The sequence below is a fragment of the Rhinichthys klamathensis genome, unplaced genomic scaffold (assembly GCF_029890125.1).
Source record: "Rhinichthys klamathensis goyatoka isolate OS25496 unplaced genomic scaffold, OSU_Roscu_1.1 h1tg000011l_1, whole genome shotgun sequence".
In the NCBI taxonomy this organism is placed as follows: Eukaryota; Metazoa; Chordata; class Actinopteri; order Cypriniformes; family Leuciscidae; genus Rhinichthys; species Rhinichthys klamathensis.
Window position 1 is genome coordinate 10,548,887 of NW_026606564.1, and position 23,810 is coordinate 10,572,696.

The window sequence follows — 23,810 nt, forward strand, 5'->3', positions numbered from 1 at the left end:
CTTGAAATGCTGTACGTTTAATCAGCACTGAATTTTACACTGAAGTTTTGCCAGGGTTGTTTTTTTTTTAAACTTCAGATTACAGATTACAAGAACTTGTGTGCTATTGTCCAAAATAGACTGTCATCTGTGCCACTTGATGGTACAAACTCAAAGCTTCCGTTTTGTTTTTTTGTTAGCTGATAAAATAAACCAAAATAACTTCTGATGCCTATCCACTTATACTGCTCAACAGTATTCAATTAAGAGAAACCAAGTAACAAATCAATTGGGCAGTTACTAGTTACTGACAACTGCACTGTGACACGACCAGGAAAACCAACAGACATTCTCCATTACATTACCACAATGGGAGTTTGAGGCTTTGTTGCAAGTCAACTCTTAATAAAACTACAAGTGGAGGACTAACATGTCAAGGGCGAGAGCTGGAGTTTGTGGTCGTTCGAAAGTGAATGAATGGGAGTTTATTTTAGGGTTTTAGTCTCAGTACCTGTGTGTATTTACAACACAGTTTCACTGGTTAGATCTTCTTGCTTTTTCCTGTAATAGAGAAAAACAAACACACATTAGCCTGCACACTGTTCCAGCACAGTCAATGTTGTGAGCAGGTGTATTTGCTGGGTGAAGTCACCTGTTGAACGCTACTGGGATTGGGAGGGTTTGGCCGATCTGTGCTGCAGATTTCACAGCCGGGTCGCGTAGACTTATTTATGAATGTACAGGAAGGGCAGGACCAGCCTAGCTAAAGAGAGAGAGAAATATGAAAATACAACTGTTCATTATTTATATCCACATATTTGCATTTGTTATGTAAATGAAGCTGGAAGACTGATCCACATCAAACAGGGGATACAAATGTATATTGCAATGACGTATTTCATGGAATCATTTCCATTTGTGATCTCTTTCTTTGAAGGTTTCATAACATTTTAAGCTGTCCTTGCTCCACACTGTCTGTGGGAGTGTGTTTTCATGGTTCATGATTATGTGGACGCAGGCCACTTATTTACAATCTGGCTGCATTCGTTAGTTTCAAGAAATGGTAAATGTGAATGCATGTAATTATTACCTGCGTGTTACTTGATTTCAGTTTGGACCGTCCAAGTTGCAACATCTCAAGGTTAATGATGTCACTGACGCTATGTTTCTCTGGGCCACACCCACTGCTGCCTATTCAACAATGAGAAAAACACACTGATGCAAGCAGTGATAATGCAAGAGCAAACTTCAGATCCCTGAAACCTATATACACTACTGTTCAGAAGATTAGAGTTAGTAAGAAATTAATACTTTTATCCAGCAAGGATGCATTTAATTGTTCAAAAGTGAAACTAAAGTATCTATATTCTTACAAAAGATTTATTTTTCAAATAAATGCTGCACTTTTGAACTTTCTATTCACCAAAGGAAAAAGAGCATCATGGTTTCCACAAAAATATGAAGCAGCACAACAGTTTTCAACACTGATAATAAGAAGAGATTGAGAAAACATTGTTGCTGCCAGACGGGCTGGTCTGAGTGTTTCAGAAACTGCTGATCTACTGGGATTTTCATGCACAACCATCTCTAGGGTTTACAGAGAACGGTCTGAAAAAGAGAAAATATCCAGTGAGCGGCAGTTATGTGGGAGAAAATGCCTTGTTGATGTCAAAGGTCAGAGGATGACCAGACTGGTTCAGCTGATAGAAAGGCAACAGTAACTCAAATAACCACTTGTTACAACCGAGGTCTGCAGAAGAGCATCTCTGAACACACAAAAAATAAACAATGAGTCCGCACACCAGAAAGTGCTCCTAAGTGAGTTTAATAATTGCTCACCACGTGTAACGTTTCGGGCCCAAGCCCTTCATCAGACATAAACAAGTGGGGAGACACACCTCCATATATACAGCCATGCATGGTCACATGATCACATACATCCATGATAGGACCAATCACGTGAAAAAGCAATTGCATCAGAAAAGCAGATAAAAATATGTAAGAAGTATATACCAACATTTATAATACAGAAACATTTATTATGAATATATTAGATAGCTAAAAAAGGCCTGCAGTGCTTAAAGCACAGCCTAAAAAGTTTTATTGGAAAAGTATCTCTACCACTGTAAACACTAATAGTAGATGAGCAAGAACTGTAAATATACAAAGGATACCACAATGGTGTGTTACATGTGTCATATATCAAGACAGCAAAACGATCGCACAACACTTAAAAAAAAAATTTTTTTGTATGACATAGGTTATTTACAGGAATGGCCTCAGGTCAAAGTCTTCATTCAACCCTTTTGGAGCTAAAGTGTCCAGGGCATAGATCCAGAATGCTTCCCTTTTAAGCAACAGACGATTTACGTCTCCTCCATGGGAGGGTTGTTTCACAAGTTTAATGCCACAATATCTGAGAGAAGAAACATTATGAATGTTAAACATCTCTGAACACACAACACAAGCAGAAGAGCTACAGCTGTAGACACACCTGTGCCGCTCCTGTCAGCTGAGAATAGGAAACTGAGGCTACAATTCACACGGGCTCACCAAAATCAAACAATAGAAGATTGTAAAAATGTTGAGTCTGATGAGTCTTGATTTCGGCTGCAACATTCAGATAAAAGCATGGATCCATCCTGCCTTGTCTCAGCAGTTCACAGTCAAAAAAGCGGTTCCACAGTCACCAGATCTCAATCCACTAGAGCAGATTTGGGATGTGCTGGACGGGAGATTCACATCATGGATGTGCAGCCGATAAATCTTCAGAAACTGTGTGATTCTCTCATGACATTATGGACCACAATCTCTGAGGAATGTTTCCAGCAGCTTGTTGAAGCTGTGCCAAAGAATCAAGGCAGTTCTGAAGGCATAGGGGTTCCAAGCCAGGTCTACATAATAAGTGGCTGGGGAGTGTGAATTACATCTTAGGTCAGCGAGCTCTGGTTAGCTGGTAACCAGTCAGCTCATGAATCATTACTGCCACATTCTCCACCAAGCAAAAGAGGATTAAGCTCCATGTGGTGCAGTGTTATGCTCCTACCAACGACGCAGAGGAAGAGAAGATGGATGAGTTTTTTAGGCAGCTGCAGAATGTTCTGAACAAACACAGCAGCACGGATGTTAACATCTTAACAGGTGATTTTGATGCCAAGATAGTAGCAGACAATACAGGCTACAAGGAGGTGATGGGAACCCAGGGACTGGGACAAATTAACAAGAACAGGGAACTGTTTGCTGACCTCTGTGCCCTCAAAATCCTCGTCATCGGAGGCAGTGTCTTCCCACACAAACGCATCTACAAGGATCTCCTGACCACACCACGGAGAACCAGATAGACCATGTTTGCAACAGCCAGACGTTCCGGCTATCGCTTGAAGACATGCGGGTGAAAAGAGGAGCAGACGCGGCCTCGGACCACCACCTGGTGCTAGCGACAGTCAAGCTCCATATGAAACGACACGCTCAGCCGGCCAGTACCTGCATTCTGCAGTATTCTGACATTAGACTACCTGGCAGCATGCAAAGCGACTGTGGGCTGACACTTGTGAAGAGACCCTGGGCAAGAAGAAGACACAGTCCAAGGACTGGATGAGGAAGGTGACTTTGAAGAAGATTGAGGAGAGGAAAACGAAGAAAGCAGCGCTCAATAACAGCCAGACAAGAGCTGCAAAGGCAGAGGCACAAAGACAGTACACATGTGCCTACAGGGATACAGTGGACCCCTTGGACACAGCTGGAAGGCCTGGACTTTGCTGATGACCTAGCACTTCTCTCCCACAGACATACCCAGATGCAGAAGACGACATCACGACTGGCAGAAGTCTCAGAAAAGGTGGGCCTTAAGATCAGCAGGAAGAAGACACAGATGATGAAGATCAACACAGCAAACAACAGTCATGTCATGCTAGATGGACAGCCTCTTGAGGAAGTGAACTCCGTTGTCTACCTTGGGAGTGTAGTGGACAAACAGGGTGGCACAGACAGTAATGTGGTCGCCAGGGTGGGCAAAGCAAGGGTGGCGTTCATCATGCTCAAAAACATCTGGGCCTCCAAAAGAGATAGGAGAAGCAACCAAAATGAGGATTTTCAACTCCAACGTGAAGTCTGTTCTCCTATATGGGTCGGAGACATGGAGAATGACCAAGCGCAGAAAGACACTGCAGAAGATCCAGACTTTCACCAATGGATGCCTAAGGCGCATATTCAAGATCTGGTGGCCTGACCGTACCAACGAGGAGCTCTGGCAAAGAGCCAATCAAGAAGCCATCACCCAGCAGATAGGGAGGAAAAAGTGGGGCTGGATTGGACACACATTACGTAAACCAGCGGTTCTCAAAGTGTGGGGCGCGCCCCACTGGTGGGGAATAGAGACGTGACAGGTGGGGCGCGCCAAACGGGAGGAAATTTTCCTTTTTATGCCTTTCTATCTTTATTCGTTCATGGCGAATCTTTGCAGTGACACATAAAACACCAGTTTATTAATAAACAATTAAATGTCTCCTTCCTTCCTATTTTTGACACATTCATAATCATTACTTTTGCCGGTTCTTTGTGGCAAGCTTTATGCATGCGGTCGTGCGCTTGAGTGCGGCTATATAACGGTCATTATCCTATATAGCCTATGTAAGTAATTAAATCAATATAAAGGGGCAATTTGTCCACTAATGGCTTAAATGAACAACAACTAGTCGACTAGAAAAAAACTATTTCTGTCGGAGCCAGCCCTTATTCCTCATATTTTCGAAACAGCAGGCCATTCTGGGTTGAGCGCACGACCCTGAGCGGAATGAGCGAGCGAGAAGAGCAGAATATTCAGAAATGCGCTCTCCGGAATATTAAAATAATTCATCATTTGTTTATATCTTATAGCTACACTGCCCATCATTTTATTTAATCCAATATCAAACACAGTGTGTTATGTCTATTTAAAAAAAAAAATTATTTCACGTTTTTAAGTACAAAAGCAGGCCTATGTTAGTCCACAGCCCCCCACCAGGGGGTGCTGATGCTATGACGAGGGGGGCTGCAGCACACCCTTTCCCGCGCTACTGTGAGTAGCAGGCTAGTGTGGGAAATAACGCAATAACACTAACAACACAACATGGATAAATTTGTGACACGGACCTCAAAAGTTGTCGAGCCAGAGCCAGCAGAGAGACACAAACCAGACGGGCCTAATCAACCAAAAAGCCAACCGAAAAGAAAATATGATTAAGGGTATCTTGCTCTTGGATTCACGGCAGCGGTGGTGGGGGCTGAGGAGAGACCGATGTGTGTTCTGTGTCTTAAACCGCTAGCAGCAGACAGTATGAGACCCAACAAATTAAGACGACAGCTAGAGACCACACACCCCAGTCACGTTAATAAGCCACTTGATTTCTTTCAAAGAAAACTGGCAGAATACCGTCAACAGGAGACTCGCATGGTAAAAGCTGCATCAGTAAACAGTAAAGCACAGATGGCTTCATATCTAGAGTCATACAGAATTGCACAATGCAAAAAACCACACACAATTGCAGAGCAGCTCATTCTCCCCGCTGCTCTAGACATGGTGTCAATTATGCTTGACGAGACAAGCGCAGCTAAATTAAAAGCTGTCCCCCTGTCAAACGACACAGTTGCGAGACGTATATGCAACATGTCAAGAGATCTTGAGGAACAACTCATAGAAAAATTAAAAGAAAGTCGTTTTGCATTACAAGTGGACGAAGCTACTGACAGCAATAAAGATTGCTTGTTCATCTCGTACGTCCGCTTTGTGAATGGCGAGTCACTGTGCGAGGATTTGCTTTTTTGCAAATACATAAAAAATAGAGCCACAGCTGATGAGCTGTTTAAGATCATGGACAGTTACCTCAAAGAACACGGCCTTAAATGGGAAAACTGTGTGGGCTTTTGCTCTGATGGCGCACAGACCATGGCAGGGTCAAGAAACGGGCTGCAGGCACTAATAAAAAGGGTTGCGCCAGATGCGCACTGTGTCATTCACAGGGAAGCGCTCGCGTCAAGGCAGCTCAGCCCTGAACTAAATGAGGTTTTGACAGAAGTTGTTAGCGTGGTCAATTTTATCAAAGTGCTGTCGCGCGTCTTTGAGCTCAGGGCGGAGATCCGGATGTTCTTGGAGGAGGAGCGCATGTATGAGGCTGCAAGCAAGTTCAGTGATGAACAATTTATGTTTAAACTGGCCTACCTCAGCGATGTGTTTGGCAAGCTGAATGAATTAAATCTTCAGCTTCAAGGCAAAGACAAACACCTACCTCACCTGGCAGACAAGATTACTGCATTCACCCGAAAGCTTGAGGTATGGGGCAGGCGCCTCGATCAGCAAAACATAGATGTCTTTGAGAACCTGAGTGAAGTTGCTGAAACCACTGAATCTGGAGCCACCACAGTGATCCCATGTATTAAGCAGCACATCTCTTCCCTGAGAGGATTGTTTCAAAAATACTTCCCGAACAACAATGATCAGTATGCCTGGGTTATGGATCCATTCAATGCAGCAGGTTCGTATTTTGACATTTTATTGAATATTATACTCATATTATACATGCATTATATTTATGTTGTATGCTACTTACTAACTGGAATGGATTGTTGTCAAACAGATTTATTTGTGTTTATTATGCAATGGCAAATAAAGTAAGCCTATTCATTTATATTCTGTCTGCAGCACCTGCTGATTTTAGGTCTGCTGAGGAGGGACCAGTTTATTGAGATGACATCTGACTCCACCCTGAGGCTCAGGTTTAAAGCTCAGACTCTGAGTGAATTCTGGTTTGGAGTGGAGAGGGAGTATCCACTCATCGGGCAGAGAGCTGTGTGCATTCTTCTTCCCTTTGCCACATCATATCTCTGTGAGATGGGCTTTTCAGCTGTTGCTTCACTGAAAACTAAGTACAGATCTCAGCTGAACATTGAGCATGACTTGAGAGTGGCAGTTTCAAGCCTGCAACCCTGCTTTGAGAAACTGTGCAATGCAAAACAGGCTCATTGCAGCCACTAATGCAGGGAAAATTGATTATTTAAATACTTTCTTGCCAAATTGATTTCTTTTCTTTTTTTAACAGATTGCAAAGTGGCACTTTTATTTCTTTTCTATTTTTTTTAACTTGATACAAATGTTGACACAGCTGCTGCTGCACTTATATTTTCTCTATTTTTGAATTTCATGCAAGTTATGACAGCTGCACTTTTATTTTCTTTATTTTTGATCTTGCTGTTATTTGATGTAAATAGTTAGTTTGAATTTAAGATACAACTTGTTACTATACTACTTGTTACTACTGTTCAATAAATTGGAACATTTTAAGCTTGTTGCGTATTTCATTAACATTGTGCTGGGGCGATGGGGGCAGGTGGGGCTTGAAAATTCCCCCTTGTCTTAAGTGGGGAATGACCGAAAAAGTTTGAGAACCACTGACGTAAACCAACGAGTAATGTGACACGCCAGTCCCTCACTTGGAACCCTCAAGGAAGACGAAAGAGGGGACGGCCCAAGAACAGCTGGAGGCGAGACACTGAGACAGAGCTGAAGAAGAGTGGTATCACCTGGACTCAAATAGAAAAGACAGCCCAAGACCGTGCCCGCTGGAGAATTGTTGTCGATGGCCTATGCTCCAGGAGGAGCGATGGGCCTAAGTAAGTAATCAATAGAAATGGCAGCTCTTATCAGTTGGGCAATGTGGTGATTGCACCAGTGCGACCTCTAACAAAATTTAGTTGCACCGGCAGGAAAAAAAGGTCACAGTCTGGAGGCCCTGAAAGCCTTGGTTAGCATAAGAGAATTTTTTCTAAAAAAATATCAAATCTTACCAACCCCAAAGGTTTGTACGGTAGTATAAAAAGAAGCTTGTCCTTTTGTCTCCAGTCTGACCATCACTGATCTAAGACATACAAACCATCTACTTACGATGATCCTCAACTGATTTTCACTACGAATAAAGGACACAATTTTCCTAACACCAAGCATACGATACTGCTAAACAAACATGTGTGTGAAGTGCGCTCACCTGTGCTGCTGTGGCTGAAGCGGGGCGGTAACGTGCTGTAGCCTCTCCAGTCATGGCTGATGGCCGGCGTGTGGGCCAGCGCGGCGTTTAGTGGCGGCGCTACAGTCGGTGTCGGGAGGCCGTTCTCCTGGTCCTGCTGGTTATCGAGGCAGGCGTGACGGGCAGACAAGAGGTAGAGAAATGCTGTGTCACTGTCCCTGTAGATGCCGTACGACGCTAAAGAACGGCCATCGGAGCACAGACACTGAGCGATCACCCAGCGCTGCACCCTGGGGTGAAAACCATACTCAACAAACATCTGGAAGAGACACGACAGAAAATGATTAGATAATACTCTGACATTTCAGCAAATCAGAGATACTTGAGAAAGATTTGTCAAGATATATTTTGTTCTTTCCTACCTGCTGCTTCAGAGAAGCGACAGTCACCTGCGGGTGGACTTTTACTGTGACACAACAGGATGATGATGCATCTTCTACTACCACAGCTAAGCTGAAAATAAAAGCATATCCATGAACCTTATGTCACTATCAGGATTTTAAGATATAAATTACAAATGATTGGTTTGTGTTGCTTTCTATTCCAGATTTCAACAGGAAAGTCATTAGCACATTCATGCAAATGAAATAGCTTGAAGTTTACTAGCAAAGATGCACGACTATTACATTTTTTTATATAATAATTACGCAATGTGGCGATTAATTAATCAAATCAAATTTGGCTGAGAAATTACCCCCAAAAGATAATTTAAAGTCATTATTGTGTTAAATTAGAAAAGCATCAAATAGACATAACAAAACTTAGAAAAACTTTTTTTTATTCAACAGAGAATTTATTACACAAACTTTTAGGCTTCAATGGCCATGAGGGTGAGTTAATTTTTGATATAATCATACTCTATAAAAGAAACTAAATCTGCCAGAAGGTTTTGGTAGATGTCTAAATAAGCAAGTCATTGAGTCATTCATTTATTAGATGAATTCAAACGGCTGGTTCATTCAGGAATGAAGTAAATGTGTTGCTCGGAAAAGGGTAGGCGTTCTGCTATGGCTTTAAAGGTAACAAAAACAGAAAATATTGTGTCTGAAATATAACACAATAATAACTTCTTATTTATTGAACTGTTGTATAAAATCAGCATCACATCTGCACTCGTGCTATTCGTGACAAAAGCAGCACTTGTGTGATATTGCGCTTGTTACTCGTGAGATATTGCTTAACTACATCATATGATATAGATATATAGACAAAATCTCAGACAGGGGCATTTCTAATATCTTGAATTTTAGTGTCATTCTAACTGCAGCTGTTGCCCTGCTTCATGTTTGTCACCAAACAACTTTATAAAATTTTAGATGAACTATGTAGGTCTAAGGGTGGGGCGGGTCCGTTAAAAAATATGTTAATAATTTAAACGCATTATTTTCCCCCATAATTAATTAAAGTTAACACACACACACCTTATCTCTCTGTCCTCAGCGTCCCGCAGCGCTGGTTGAATAGTCACGGCGATCTGCTGCCGGGCCAGATCCGAGGCGTAGTGCACGGCTGCGTGAGTATCTCCGGTCTCTATTGCTCGAGAAAGCTCTATACACAGCTCCTCTACAGCAGGCAGAAGAGAAGCACAGTGACACACAACGCTTAGAAGATTAAATGCACAAGAACACCTTTAAAATTGGAGCAATACGATTTCTATTCGAAATATTGACTGATATTGATTTTTATAACCAATACTGATTATCTGTAGATTTACACTCACCTAAAGGATTATTAGGAACACCATACTAATACTGTGTTTGACCCACTTTCGCCTTCAGAACTGCCTTAATTCTACGTGGCATTGATTCAACAAGGTGCTGAAAGCATTCTTTAGAAATGTTGGCCCATATTGATAGGATAGCATCTTGCAGTTGATGGAGATTTGTGGGATGCACATCCAGGGCACAAAGCTCCCGTTCCACCACATCCCAAAGATGCTCTATTGGGTTGAGATCTGGTGACTGTGGGGGCCATTTTAGTACAGTGAACTCATTGTCATGTTCAAGAAACCAATTTGAAATGATTCGAGCTTTGTGACATGGTGCATTATCCTGCTGGAAGTAGCCATCAGAGGATGGGTACATGGTGGCCATAAAGGGATGGACATGGTCAGAAACAATGCTCAGGTAGGCCGTGGCATTTAAATGATGCCCAATTGGCACTAAGGGGCCTAAAGTGTGCCAAGAAAACATCCCCCACACCATTACACCACCACCACCAGCCTGCACAGTGGTAACAAGGCATGATGGTTCCATGTTCTCATTCTGTTTACGCCAAATTCTGACTCTACCATCTGAATGTCTTAACAGAAATCGAGACTCATCAGACCAGGCAACATTTTTCCAGTCTTCAACTGTCCAATTTTGGTGAGCTCTTGCAAATTGTAGCCTCTTTTTCCTATTTGTAGTGGAGATGAGTGGTACCCGGTGGGGTCTTCTGCTGTTGTAGCCCATCCGCCTCAAGGTTGTGCGTGTTGTGGCTTCACAAATGCTTTGCTGCATACCTTGGTTGTAACGAGTGGTTATTTCAGTCAAAGTTGCTCTTCTATCAGCTTGAATCAGTCGGCCCATTCTCCTCTGACCTCTGGCATCAACAAGGCATTTTCGCCCACAGGACTGCTGCATTCTGGATGTTTTTCCCTTTTCACACCATTCTTTGTAAACCCTAGAAATGGTTGTGCGTGAAAATCCCAGTAACTGAGCAGATTGTGAAATACTCAGGCCCATCTGGCACCAACAACCATGCCACGCTCAAAATTGCTTAAATCACCTCTCTTTCCCATTCTGACATTCAGTTTGGAGTTCAGGAGATTGTCTTGACCAGGACCACACCCCTAAATGCATTGAAGCAACTGCCATGTGATTGGTTGATTAGATAATTGCATTAATGAGAAATTGAACAGGTGTTCCTAATAATCCTTTAGGTGAGTGTATGTGTCCATGCAGAACCATTATTTAACGTTTCACTTCTGTTTTTGTAGATTTTTATCTTCATATCATGATTAAAAAAACATGTTAAAAGCGTGTTTTTACAACAACAGAACCAGGAACAGTGACAATATTATAATAATAGGCAAAATAAACTTAGTCTAATGTTTTCAAATGGAAAACAATCTAAATGAATGACAAAGGGGTCTATCAATTCTGCATAAATGTAATAATTCCTCTTAAACTACCGTGAAGATGTGGTTTACAGTGATTTTGGGACAGCTAAGGGTCTTAGCTGTTTAAGACCCTTATTTGTTTAAGATATATAAAGGTGTTTGTTTAACACCCTTAAGCTGTTTAAGACCTGTTTTAAGACCCTCATTAAAGACCCTTTAATGTTAGGCACATTAAAAAAACATTTATAATTAAAATAATTACAATTATTTTATTTTTTTAAATGACTGAAAAGGTAAATAAAAACCAAACACGTTTTAAAACCACTAACCTACTTATTCAGGGTTTCTGAAGGTAGATTTAAGATAGATTCTTTAAAGACCTTTTCAAGACCAAGTAAAGAAAATGGAAGGAATAAAGTGAAGGGAACACAATATGTAAATATAAATGTCCAGGGAGAAACACAAGTTGTATTAGAAACACGTTAACGTTTCAAAATACAACTTCCGACTGATCTCCATTACTTTTTAATTTATTTTACAAAAAAAAAAAAAAATCTTCAAAGCTTGAATACCTCTGCTCCGAACCACTAGAATATGGACATAACTTTAACTGTATCTTCTTATCACACCGCAAAAAAGTGACGTTCTCAATATTTTTGTCTTGTTTTCTAGGGCAAATAAAGATTCTTAAATCAAGTTACATTTATAAGAGAAGCAAAATGATATAAGATAAGAAGTCTTGTTTTCAGTTAAACTGATTAAAATGAGTTTATGATTAAAACAAGAACAGATATCTGCCAACGGGCTCAGAAAAAATTCAAATTCAAAAGGAAAAAAAGTTTTCATTGGTCATTGACAGATTTGCTTTTGTTTCAAGTGTAAACTCACATATTTTGGTTCAATTTCTCAGAAAACAAGACTTCTTATCTTCATTTTGCATATACGTCTTGATTTAATAAAGTTTTATATCTTGATTCAATAATGAAATAACATGTTTTGAAAAAACAAGACAAAAATACTGAGGAATATATTAATCGTTTGCAGTGCATGCAACATTTAATGCCATAACTTTAGCAATTTAAGACTTTTTGCTCTGATTTAAGATTTATTTAAGGCCTTAATTTGGGGAAGGATGAATTAAGACGTTTTATGACCTTTTTAAGACCTGCAGAAACCCTGAGAGATCTACTGTTATTATATTATATTGTTATTGATCTATAGTAAATGAGATCTATTGTTCCTGAATCTGAAATCTGATTTGTCAAGTGGTTTGAAAGGTTGAGGCCAGTTTAATGCACTTTTTACTCTGATGCAGATACACAAATGCTACTCACTCAAACATGAATGAATAGGGTGCACAGTGCCACAAAAGTGTTTATTTTGTGTCTACAACAATGGCGGAACTAAAGAAAGGATCAAGCCTACACCCAGTCAACTCTCCCTTTAGAAAACGAACCTTTCATTGACAGCGACAAGACAGAGTTTTTCTCTTCACACTTCATATACTGCAGTCCATCATGTGAGGCATGCGACATTTTGGCAACTGAGACAGAAAAAAAAGTGAATGAACAATGAGCCACAGCAAGAGCAGAGTCCATCTTTAAGAATAAGATTTAGAAAATCATTTAACAGGCAGAAAGCTTAAGCACATCTGGCATGTTTCGTGTGTGTTCACATTATTCCCATTTCGCTTGCCATGTATTTAAGATATCGGAGTTTAAAAGGGCTTGAAGTCTGAGGGGTTGATTTGATGAGCTCTCTGATCTTGTTTTGAGATTTATGAATAATAATGGGGTGATCAATCTTCAGAGATCATGTCTCACACGTCAGGCAAGCACACTTGAGCTTCTCCATTTACTATATTTGATGAGCTCTATACAAATATTTGATCGATAATCGCCTTGAAAAGTATCACGATGTTGGATTATATCGTCTCTTCGAGCCCCGGCCCCGACATACACCGTGAACACGCGTCATGTTGAGCTTGGCTGCACTTCATCTAATGATATCCTGCGATTCAGTGAGTTTAATTTAAAGTTGAAACGTTAAAGTTTTACTTTGGTTAGTTAGAGCTTAAACTAATATAAAACATTAGCTTTGCTGTTATGTTAGTGTTGCTAATAATTTCCACAATGTTCTTATAGAATTTGTGTTTGCAATGAATTTCGTTTTGTGAGGAGGACTGAGGAGAACAGTTGAATACAACTGAACAACAGAACCCAAGTTCACGGTGAAGGTGATTGTACGAATGATAAATGCATGATGATGTCACATAGCAATGAGTCCGATGTTTCTCTTTCTTTTGGGCATTATCACATGAGTAGACATTTAATGATGATAAGTTGAATTTCCTTAATTATAACGTGTAGTGCTGTTTTTAAACTTGCATTCAAGCTATGTTGTATATTATCTGTCTAAAATCAGGGATTAAAAACGAATTGGTTTGTTCTGAGTGAGCAAAAACGGTAAAGCTATTTTTTTCTTTCTGGTTAGAGTCTCCTTAAGCCGCTTATCACAAATAAATGACTGCTTTAATTATTTAGAAATAGAAGTAATTAAAAATGATTTTTTGTGTATTTTATTTTCTTATTTTTTGAATCTACAGCAAAGTATAACGCTATAAACTCAGAATGCGTGCATGAGATATTCAAAGTACCGTAATTTCTTAATCCGTTTGCAATATAACTAAATTGTATATAAAATCATATTGATTTCAATGGACATGTTTGTGATTTGTTTATTATGTACACTATTTAAACTAATATTCAGAAACAGGCGCAGTTACTGCTACCATTTTATACAAAAAATATCTGATTAAATTTTATTAGACTGCAGACCAAAATAAAAAACGTAATAATATTATTATTATTTTATATTGTATTATTATTTTAAAAAAATGGGAGATATCACTGTTATTTCGAATTTATAGGATTAGTTTCACTGTTTCGCCTGCAGAACAAAATAAATTGCATAAATCAAGATGTGTAATCAAGAAAAACATATTTTATTAGGAAAGTAAGTAAAATTGATGTTTGATAGGGAACTCATCTCCAAAGCATAGTCGCACACACAGACGCACGTTGTCTTTAGAGCCGTCAGCGCCGAACAACAGGCAAATAAAATACAGATTAGGCTAATTAAAGTTACAAAAGTTATTCTGTCAAATTCAGTGAGTGATTTTCTTTTGTTATTTGATTAACATTAATGGTTAAAGGCACAATATGTACGATTTTTAGGATTAAAATATCCAAAAATCACTAGAACAAATATATTTAGTTGACTAGTGTACTTGCACTATCCCAAACGTTTCCAACAATGTTTAAATCAGCAATTTAAATCAGGACGCGGATCGTATCCTTGCGTCGCCTGTCAATGACATCATATCCGTAATTCCGTATAACCCTCGATTTCCCTCGACCCTCGGATTTTTAACACGGTTTAAATCGCTTGTTTTCTTGATTTACCACAAGTACCATGTTTTTACTTCAGAGACAATTTTGTCAAGTGGCTAACATGGCGTAATCAGAGAGCTTTCTCCATCATACAATATGTTTTAAAATGAATTGCATGTAATTGAGGCTAAGTTGCTTCGGTCCAGTAAGTGTTGATCTTGAAATATAACTACAGTAACAACATCGAAGTGATTCTTACGTTTACTTAAGATTTCACAGCAAAAAGACACGTGTATCACAACCTGAACGGGGTCTTTTATAAATTAATTAATTTAATTACTAAATGGCCTTTTACTTGCTAAAAAAGTATGAACTATCAATAAGGGAACAGATGGCATGTAGTAGATCACGTGCAACAGGTTCTCTTTAACAAAGTCGATCATGTTTATATTAGAGGCATCCAAAATGATAGAGTAGCTTTATAGTGTTAAATGTTGCGGTGACCTCTGACCTCTGTGTGTCTCCCTCAGTGATGACATCATGACAGTTGCCCATTCCTGGGCCTCCTGTTCGCTGCGGAAGGTAAACGTGAGACAGTCGTGGGGCGGCTTGGTGAGACGCAGTTCGTGACATCGAGTCGACGTGATCTCGTACTTCACTGAGCGTAGATCAAACTCTGCTAGAGACTGAGAGAGAGAGAGAGAGAACAGCTCATCAGAAACCCTTTAGTGACAGAGACCGGTAACAGCATACATGTTATGATACATGTGTAACAGATGCTCCTTTAGTGATGCAAGACGATCCAGCCTTTACTTTCTGAGGAGTAATCAGTCTCACAGAATCGTCAATATGCCACAAGGCAGTTTGGCGAAACAAAATAAGTTAAATGTTTTAGTGTTAAAAACATATGTAAATGCAAACGAAGAGCACTTAATGCAGGGAAAAACATAATTATTCTTTCAACATTATTTTTGGGAACCAATTTCAAACATGCATTATGAAAACACTTAGGGTTAACACGACATCGATGTACTACAAACGAAAACGTTTTTTCTTTGTAGAGACGTCAAAATGATCCCCGTTCAGACGTATCCGCGAAAACGACTAAAAACGCTGCATTATTCACACTGTTTTCACAGATTCATTACATGAAGATGATAAGGCTATTGATTTCAAAGAATAAAGCCAAATTCAATCCGTTCATCATATAATAAAGCAATCAGAAAATTTGGACGAAACCACTAAATTCATATGGATTAGTTCTACGATGTCTTTATGAACTTTTTTGGAGCGTCAAAGTGGTAGTTGCGTAGCTGTCAATGGAGGGACAGAAATGAAGTCTCTCAGACTTCATCATCCAGATCTTCATTTGTGTTCTGAAGATGAACGAAAAGTCTTTAAGGGTTTGAAATGACATGAGGGTGAATAATTAATGACAGATCTTTTTTTTTTTCAAACTCTGGATCTTTAGAAGACCATACATTTGTATTTACAGTCTCTGTGGGGTTGAATCATTTTGACTGTAATGCTATTAAGTATGTTTTTATGTTACAGGAAAGTTTGCGTCACAGCTTATATGAACATAAAATTGCTCATGGTTATTTTTTTTATGATAAATTATTGAATATCAAATAAACTCGGAATATTTTCAAAGGACTATAGCTACACGAGGGTAGTGTTCAAACAAGGTTGAATGACAGACTTGACAGCTGACAGGTGGACAAGACAGCACTAATCAGATGGTATTAAGTGAGGATAGCAAATGACAGCTCTGTCTGTGTGTGTGTGTGTGTGTGTGTGTACCACGCTGCGTCCTCCGCGGTCGGTGTGTCTGAGCGTGAGCGTGAAGAGTCCCGCGCGGTTCGCGTTCATGCTGAGCTGCAGCCGCAGTGAATCCGAGCCCACACTGAGCGGCCGAACCGACACCCGCACCGACATCAACACCGTGCTACTGCAGCCCGAGCTCACGGCCATCCTGTCTGAGGCAGGGGGGTCTATACAGAACACACTGACACTGACATCATCATCATCTTCTTCATCACCATCTTCTTCATCACCATCTTCATGAGCAACAAGCAACCAGTTTCAAAACAGGAAGCAGGTCCGTCTGATATTTACTGCCCCCTTTTTATCACTTAAACATTCAGTTCCTAGAGTGGATGTACAGCAAGCGGTGGTACTGATCAATAATTTACACCTAAACAACTTTAATAATCATTTAATTTAATAAAATCGTTTCTTTTAGGTATTTTATGTAATGAATTGGATCAATACACTTTCATTCGTAGGATTTACATTCATATAACTTCACAACATGTATATTACATAATTTACGTTTAATTGTGTATATTTTAAATCTATGTTTTTTTTTTTTTTGTATTTGTCTAGTTTTATTTTGGACCGTTTAAGCTGTCTTTTATTTTGCCACCGATGACATCATTAGGTCTGCGCCGCGACGGTTGCTGTTTTTTTGACTGAAGAAAGGTTTGTGTTTTAAACCCCTTAAGCGTTGAAGGTGTTTAAAGGTGTATACCTGTTTTAAAGTTGTTTTTATCAAATGTGTTCCAACAGCATGTTAATATTACTTAAGGCATTTTGTCTTGGAAATGTTGAGCCCCATTATTGTAGCCATAGATGAGGCTCGTAAATAGCGCAAAAATGTATGACTTATTTTTCTATGCACAGCGCATCCACACTTGAGGAACAGTATGTTTAACGTGTCTCTATCGATTTTTCCCACTTAAACGTGACAAAGAAAAGTTTCCAGGCACGCAGGTTTCCAAACAGCTGAGATCTTGCTTGACACACTGCTGGAGAGATGGAGTTGATTAAAGTGGAGGTTGTGGACATTAATGATCCTGAACCCTGCAGAGTGAAAGATGAAGATGATACTGAGGAACAAAGAGGTTGGTGTCCGTTCTTGATTCCCGATTAAGGACTGTTGAGGAACATTAAATTACATTTGTTGCATTTATGCATTTGCAACATGACATCATAATATCCAAAGCGACATATGAGGCTTCAGTGTACAGAAAGTAATACAAGTAATAGCTTAAAGCTTTAGAAAATTCATCAGAATTAAATTTTTTAAAAAGAGGTAAAATAAGAATTAAAACACATTCTGATTCTGACATAGTATAGTAACACTGTATATCATAGTAGGTTAATCTTGCAGATTTCATCTTGTTAACACGAGAATGTCAGAATTAATTTTTAGCACACTAAAGATCACTTAAAAATGTTTAAATTATCCCATAATTTACTAACCGTCTAGCCATCCTAGGTGTAAGTGACTTTTTTTTTTTCAGCCAAACACAATCAGAGTTATATTATATCCTGGCCCTTCCAAACTTTAGCTATAGCGGGAGTGAATGGTAACTTGGATTTTGAAGGCCAAAAAAAGTGCATTCATCATTAAAGTAATCCATATGACTCCGGTGGGTTAATAATGGCCTTCTGAAGTGATGCCATGCTTTTTTGTAAGAAAAATATCTATAATGTGACCCATGCTGGCAAAAGGAGTCGGAATGAGCAAATTTTCAAAAATGATTTATGGTTATTTTCACATTCTCTATTAAAAACCCTCAAATTCATGGTCTATGATTTGTTACAATAATAAAAATGACTGAGCTGAACCTGTTTGAAGTCAGAAAAGTGATTTAAAGTTTTTTTGAAGGTTCAACTTCAAAAACAAAGTCACCACCTAGCAACCATACCTTTAAAAATCCCTGGTGGTGATAACACAAAATTTGGCACACAGCAAGTCAAAACCAAAAATCCTATAGGAAAAACATATATTCAACTTTTTCCCTCCATGATTGCACAATTGTTTGATTAAGATTGTATTTATTTTAACATTTTATTTAACAGACAGCCTATATATTCAGACCTGCTGTACCGCACGGATGTAATGTTACACATCAGATGGGTTTTTTTCCCAACAGTTAACCAAACGTTTATTTAAGACATAGCAGATAATGTTTGCGTGAATACTCGCCAAGACAGATATTTTGAAATACTGTAATTCTGTGTGTGTATCGGGATCGCGCGCTGTCTGAGGAGTCTTTGTGCGCACGCTTCGGCTCTGTCAGTCTGTGCGAGTAAGATTCTTTTGTTTACATCAACATGAGTTTCAGAAAATCACATTTTATTGGTTTAGACCAAGCGGCAACCTCCCTGTGTCTCTCTTGAAACCAACACGGAAGTGAATTAAACTGCAATTCATCTACTGACCGCTTGAGGCAGGCTGCAAAAGTGAGTCAAATCTGCATTTCCCCCATGTTAAAATGCCCAACTTCACAGCAGAAAAAAAGCATGCTTACAGCCTGGAGCAAAAAGGGGTTTTGGTCTTTATAGCTTATTTTGCCCTTCATGAAAACTGTGAGGGGGGGTAAATTTTTTTTACAACTCATCCGTTTAAATTATATTAAGCCTGCATAATTAAGGGCGTGGCCACTTGAGTGACAGGTGGATTGCGGCTGCTGTAACTGCTAGCCGTTTGTCTGTTAGCGTCACTCTCAGCTAATTCCAGCAGCTCCTGGACTTGCCATCTCTGCCATGTTTGTGCTTTTTTCGGGATTATTTCATACAATTTAATGCACGCATTATACCTTCGCCCACGCCGTTGGATTCCGTCATTGTCGAGTATGGAGAGAACAACCAGCGCTGTATTTTCAGTTGTTTTCCTCGTATGCACTAACGTTAATGGATGTCTGACAATTTTGTTGCTAAAAACGTCTGTAGATATAGAGACCACACTCGTTATGCGGTACCGTTGCTCTCACGGAACAGATATGCTTATTTAACTTTTTATGGTTAAATAAAAAGTACCGTCAGATGAAATCCTGCAGGTGTCAGTGCTCTCCGTCCATGCTGTAACGTTAGATGCACACCCTTGAATGAGCGCGGATTTCTACTGCATTTACTTGAACTTCTGAGGTAATATCTTTGGTTTAACCCATTTGAGAAATTGAGTGGCGGCCAAAATCAGATTTTAAAATGGACTGAATAAAATGGACTGAATAAAGCTTTACGAACTTGACGAGCGATGCCATGCTGACTGACATGTATGCGCATGAATCACTGTCACATGCACAAGCTCAGAGCAATATTGTAAGTTACTGCATGATTGTAGACTTGGAATTAAAGCCTCTTTTGTTTCCCCGTTATTATTTGATTTACGGACCGGACACCAGTTATCTTGCCAAGAAAGATTTTTATTCTTATATGTCAGGAGAGAAACTTTGAGAAGATGTTATATTCATGCCAGGTCTATGCGTTTCCGTGTAGTTGTACAGTAAGATTGAGCTTTTATACATCACAGAGAGTCTTACAGCTTCCTTGTAAGGAAACAAAACATGTTGCTCTGAGCTTCTTAAAATTAGAACGTATGTCATACGAACACGTTATGTTTAACATGTCACAATTCACTTCCATATTGAGAACTATCCTTGTTGTTTACATCTGTGATACACTTACATCAGTGGAACATGTTACATTGTACACACCCCTTAGCAAAATATAGCTTCCCCCTGTCTGACATATGATCATCTCATGGATCCATGCTATCTATAGTTCCCTCATGCATTCAAACTCATGCTTTTGAAACTTCATAAGATAATACAACTGATTATGAATATTAATAAAGAAGAATAATACAGATACATCATATTTAATAATAAAATAATATTAAAAGATGAAATTTTAATCTTTAATGATAATACATTTTTATAGCAGAATAATAATACATCACGATACACAGTCTCACTTTTAGTTACGTCTTTTAACTATTATAATATTTCGGAGGGGAAAAACATGACCTTTAACTATTGGCCTTACTTCTTCAATCAGCTGTCACTTTAGCGCGAGGCCAGTAGCATATAGCATTAGCACCTCAGCTCCACCCACGTCCCGCCTCTTTGCCCATTTTATTTTATCCGGGAGTGACGAAAGGTGACGCGCTGCCAAGATGGCGACGGCCGGCCACGCCCACTTTAGGCTTCAAAAACGCTCTTCAGAAACCTACGGGTGACGTCACGGACTCTACGTCCATATTTTTTTACAGTCTATGGTTTAGACTCATTCCATTGAGAATTCGCTATGAATATCAACAAAGTTGGAATACAGCGCTTTACAACGATACCAAACTTGTGCTGAGGGGAAGCGCGAGAAGCGCTTTTTCCATGGACAAAAGAAAGGTACTCCTGTCAAAAAATGCACAAATAAAGATACTTATAGATGTTTAATTGCTATTTGGAGCATTGGGATCGTTAGACGATCTTTCACTTGTAGCTCGAAATTATCCCGTGCGCATTCCGACTCAATTTGCCAGCACGGGTCACATATTTAGAACTATAAACTATAATCACTGGCTTCTGGTACGGCCGTACGCAAGTCTAGTTCTGGCTGAAGAGTGACCTCTGACCCGACTCATGACGTATTGACGAATGTGGAAGGGCAGAGGATAAAGCAAAAGAAAACCCTGTGAAGACTTCACAAACAGCCCAGCCCTGTTTGTTTGAACTGCGAGAGGCATCAAAGCTCACGACACTCCAACATTGCTTCAGAAGGCCTTTATTAAGCCCCTGGAGCCGTGTGGATTATTTTTATGATGGATGAATGCACTTTTTTTTTGGCCTTCAAAATCTCAGTTTCCATTCACTGCCATTATAAAACTTGGAAGAGCCTAGACATTTATTAATATAACGACTGTGTTTGGCTGAAAGAATAAAGTCATATACACTTAGGATGGCTTGAGGATGAGTAGCCTTAAATTATGGGTCAACTATCTCTTTAAGTAGGACTTCACTTGTTTCTTGTATCGCCTTTTTGAACTGATTTTTTGACCATGTGATATGTTCATTTTAGGCCAGATGGAAGTGAAAGAGGAAAATCAAGAATCGAGTGATGCCAAGGAGAACCACTATTTCGAGAAACCTGAAGATTATATGGTTGGAGAAAAATCTTTCAGTTCCTCGCTATCTGAAAATAATTTCTCACAAACAACAGAAGGCAAAAATTCTTTCTCCTGCCCTCAATGTGAGAAGACGTTCACACATAAAGGAAACCTTAGGGATCACATAAAAATTCACATTGGAGAGAAGCCTTACGCATGCCATCTGTGTGGGAAGAGTTTTATTCACAAAGGACACCTTAATGATCACATAAGAATTCATACTGGAGAGAAGCCTTACGTATGCCGTCTGTGTGGAAAGAGCTTCACATGTAAAGGAAGCCTTAATGGTCACATGAGAATTCACACTGGAGAGCGGCCTTTCACGTGCCACCTGTGTGGAAAGAGTTTTACGTGTAAAGGCACTCTTACATGTCATGTGAGAGTTCACACTGGAGAGAAGCCATTCACATGTCCTCAGTGTGATAGGAGTTTCTCACATAAAGGAAGCCTCAAGTGTCACATGAGAATTCACATCGAAGAGGGACCTTTCACATGCCAACAGTGTGGAAAGAGTTTCACACAGAGAGAATACCTTAAAAATCATATACGAATTCACACTGCAGGAAAGCCTTTCACATGCCATCTGTGTGGAAAAGGTTTAACATGTAAAGGAAGCCTGAAGTGTCACATGAGAATTCACACTGGCGAGAAGCCTTTCACGTGCCTTCAGTGTGGAAAGTGTTTCACCAATAAAGGAAACCTAAAGATTCATGCAAGAATTCACACTGAAGAGAGCCCTTTAACTTGCCTTCAGTGTGGAAAGTGTTTCACACATAAAGAAAACCTTAAGTGTCACATGAGAGTTCACTCTGGAGAGAGGCCTTTCACGTGCCATCAGTGTGGAAAGAGTTTCGCTCGTAAAGTAATCCTTCAGAATCACATAAAAACACACTCTGGAGAAAAGCCTTACACATGCCATCAGTGTGGAAAGAGTTTCACCGATAAAGGATACATAAAGCGTCACATGAGAAGTCACACCGGAGAGAAGCCTTTCATGTGCCCTCAGTGTGGAAAGAGTTTTACACACAAAGGAAACCTTAAAATTCACATAAGAGTTCACACCGGAGAGAAGCCTTCCAAGTGTCCTCAGTGTGGAAAGAGTTTCACACATAAAGGACAGCTTAAAGATCACATGAGAATTCACACCGGAGAGAAGCCTTACACATGCCCTCAGTGTGGAAAGAGTTTCAAATGTAAAGGACACCTTAAGACACACATAAGAACTCACACCGGAGAGAAGCCCTTCACATGCCATGAGTGTGGGAAGAGCTTCACAGTTCAAAGAAGCCTACACATGCACATGAAATATCATTCTGGAGAGAAATTACATGAGTGTTCTGAGTGTGGCAAGAGGTTTGCAGAGAGCAACACTTTCAAAACACATTTGCTCATTCACTCTGAAGAAAGACCATTTAGTTGCGATCAGTGTGGCAAAAAGTTTATTTTGGCAGCGCGCTTAAAGGCACATATGAAACTTCATACAGATGAGAGACCCTATTTATGTTCTTTGTGTGGAGAGAGTTTTAAACTGCTCGGCAGTTTAAAATCACACCAGAAAATACATGCCAGTGAGAAATCTCATGTGTGCCCTGAGTGTGGTAAAGCTTTTACCAGAGCAAGCTACTTGAAGCGGCACCAACGGACCCACACTGGAGAAACCCCAGACAAAAACATTGTCCAGAGTAGTCAAAGAGAGCAAAATTTGTCTTCGGTAATTAGCAAATAGTGTGATATTCATATAGAGCAAAAAGTAGAATTTCTTCAAAAGGGGGATTTTATCTAAGAGGGTTAAATTACCTAATGGTGATGTTTGTGCTATTCCAACAAAGAAGGGAACTGAAGGAAAATCCTATTGGGCCTCATGTAGACACATGCATTTTCTGTAAAGCTGCTTTGAAACTATATGTATTGTGAAAAGCGCTATACAAATAATTGTAAATTGAATTTATCCATCTTAACGTAGAAACGAGCGCAGATCTTAGCACAGAAATCATCTCACGAGAGGGTTTACGTGTAACGCCCGTTTCACACATACTCCGTTTGCAGTGCGTATGCGGTGCGTATTTTTTTCCGTACCCATGTTAACAGGTTAGAGCTTTCACACTGCACGCGGATGCGGTCCGTCGATCCGTTCCAGTTGCGGTGCGTATACAGCAGTGCAGAGATCGTTTACGCACCGAGTCTATTTTTGCTGTGCTGCAAACGCTGAATTAAAGTGACAGCGCACGGTTCGTGGTCAAAATGAACAAAGACTGACCTGAATATGTAGTAATTTCACCATAAATGCATTTAATTCAATAAAATGTAGTAATCTCACCATAAATGTA

General features: G+C 39.7%; 2 protein-coding genes across 2 annotated transcripts; one reads left to right on the forward strand and one right to left on the reverse strand.

Annotated features, from left to right (window-relative positions):
• Positions 1–157: 157 nt before the first annotated feature.
• sharpin (SHANK-associated RH domain interacting protein) lies at positions 158–16,637 on the reverse strand. The gene is made up of 9 exons (XM_056265396.1): positions 16,332–16,637; positions 15,040–15,214; positions 12,593–12,679; positions 9,455–9,596; positions 8,396–8,486; positions 7,995–8,292; positions 1,070–1,170; positions 632–742; positions 158–540 (listed from the first exon to the last, which is right to left on the reverse strand). Exons 1-9 carry the CDS (start codon positions 16,500–16,502, stop codon positions 514–516), a joined length of 1,203 nt encoding a protein of 400 aa, XP_056121371.1. The 5' UTR covers positions 16,503–16,637; the 3' UTR covers positions 158–513.
• Positions 16,638–16,863: 226 nt separating this feature from the next.
• LOC130099627 (gastrula zinc finger protein XlCGF57.1-like) lies at positions 16,864–23,492 on the forward strand. The gene is made up of 3 exons (XM_056265372.1): positions 16,864–17,012; positions 17,284–17,434; positions 21,396–23,492. Exons 2-3 carry the CDS (start codon positions 17,347–17,349, stop codon positions 23,207–23,209), a joined length of 1,902 nt encoding a protein of 633 aa, XP_056121347.1. The 5' UTR covers positions 16,864–17,012; positions 17,284–17,346; the 3' UTR covers positions 23,210–23,492.
• The last annotated feature ends 318 nt before the right edge of the window (positions 23,493–23,810 follow it).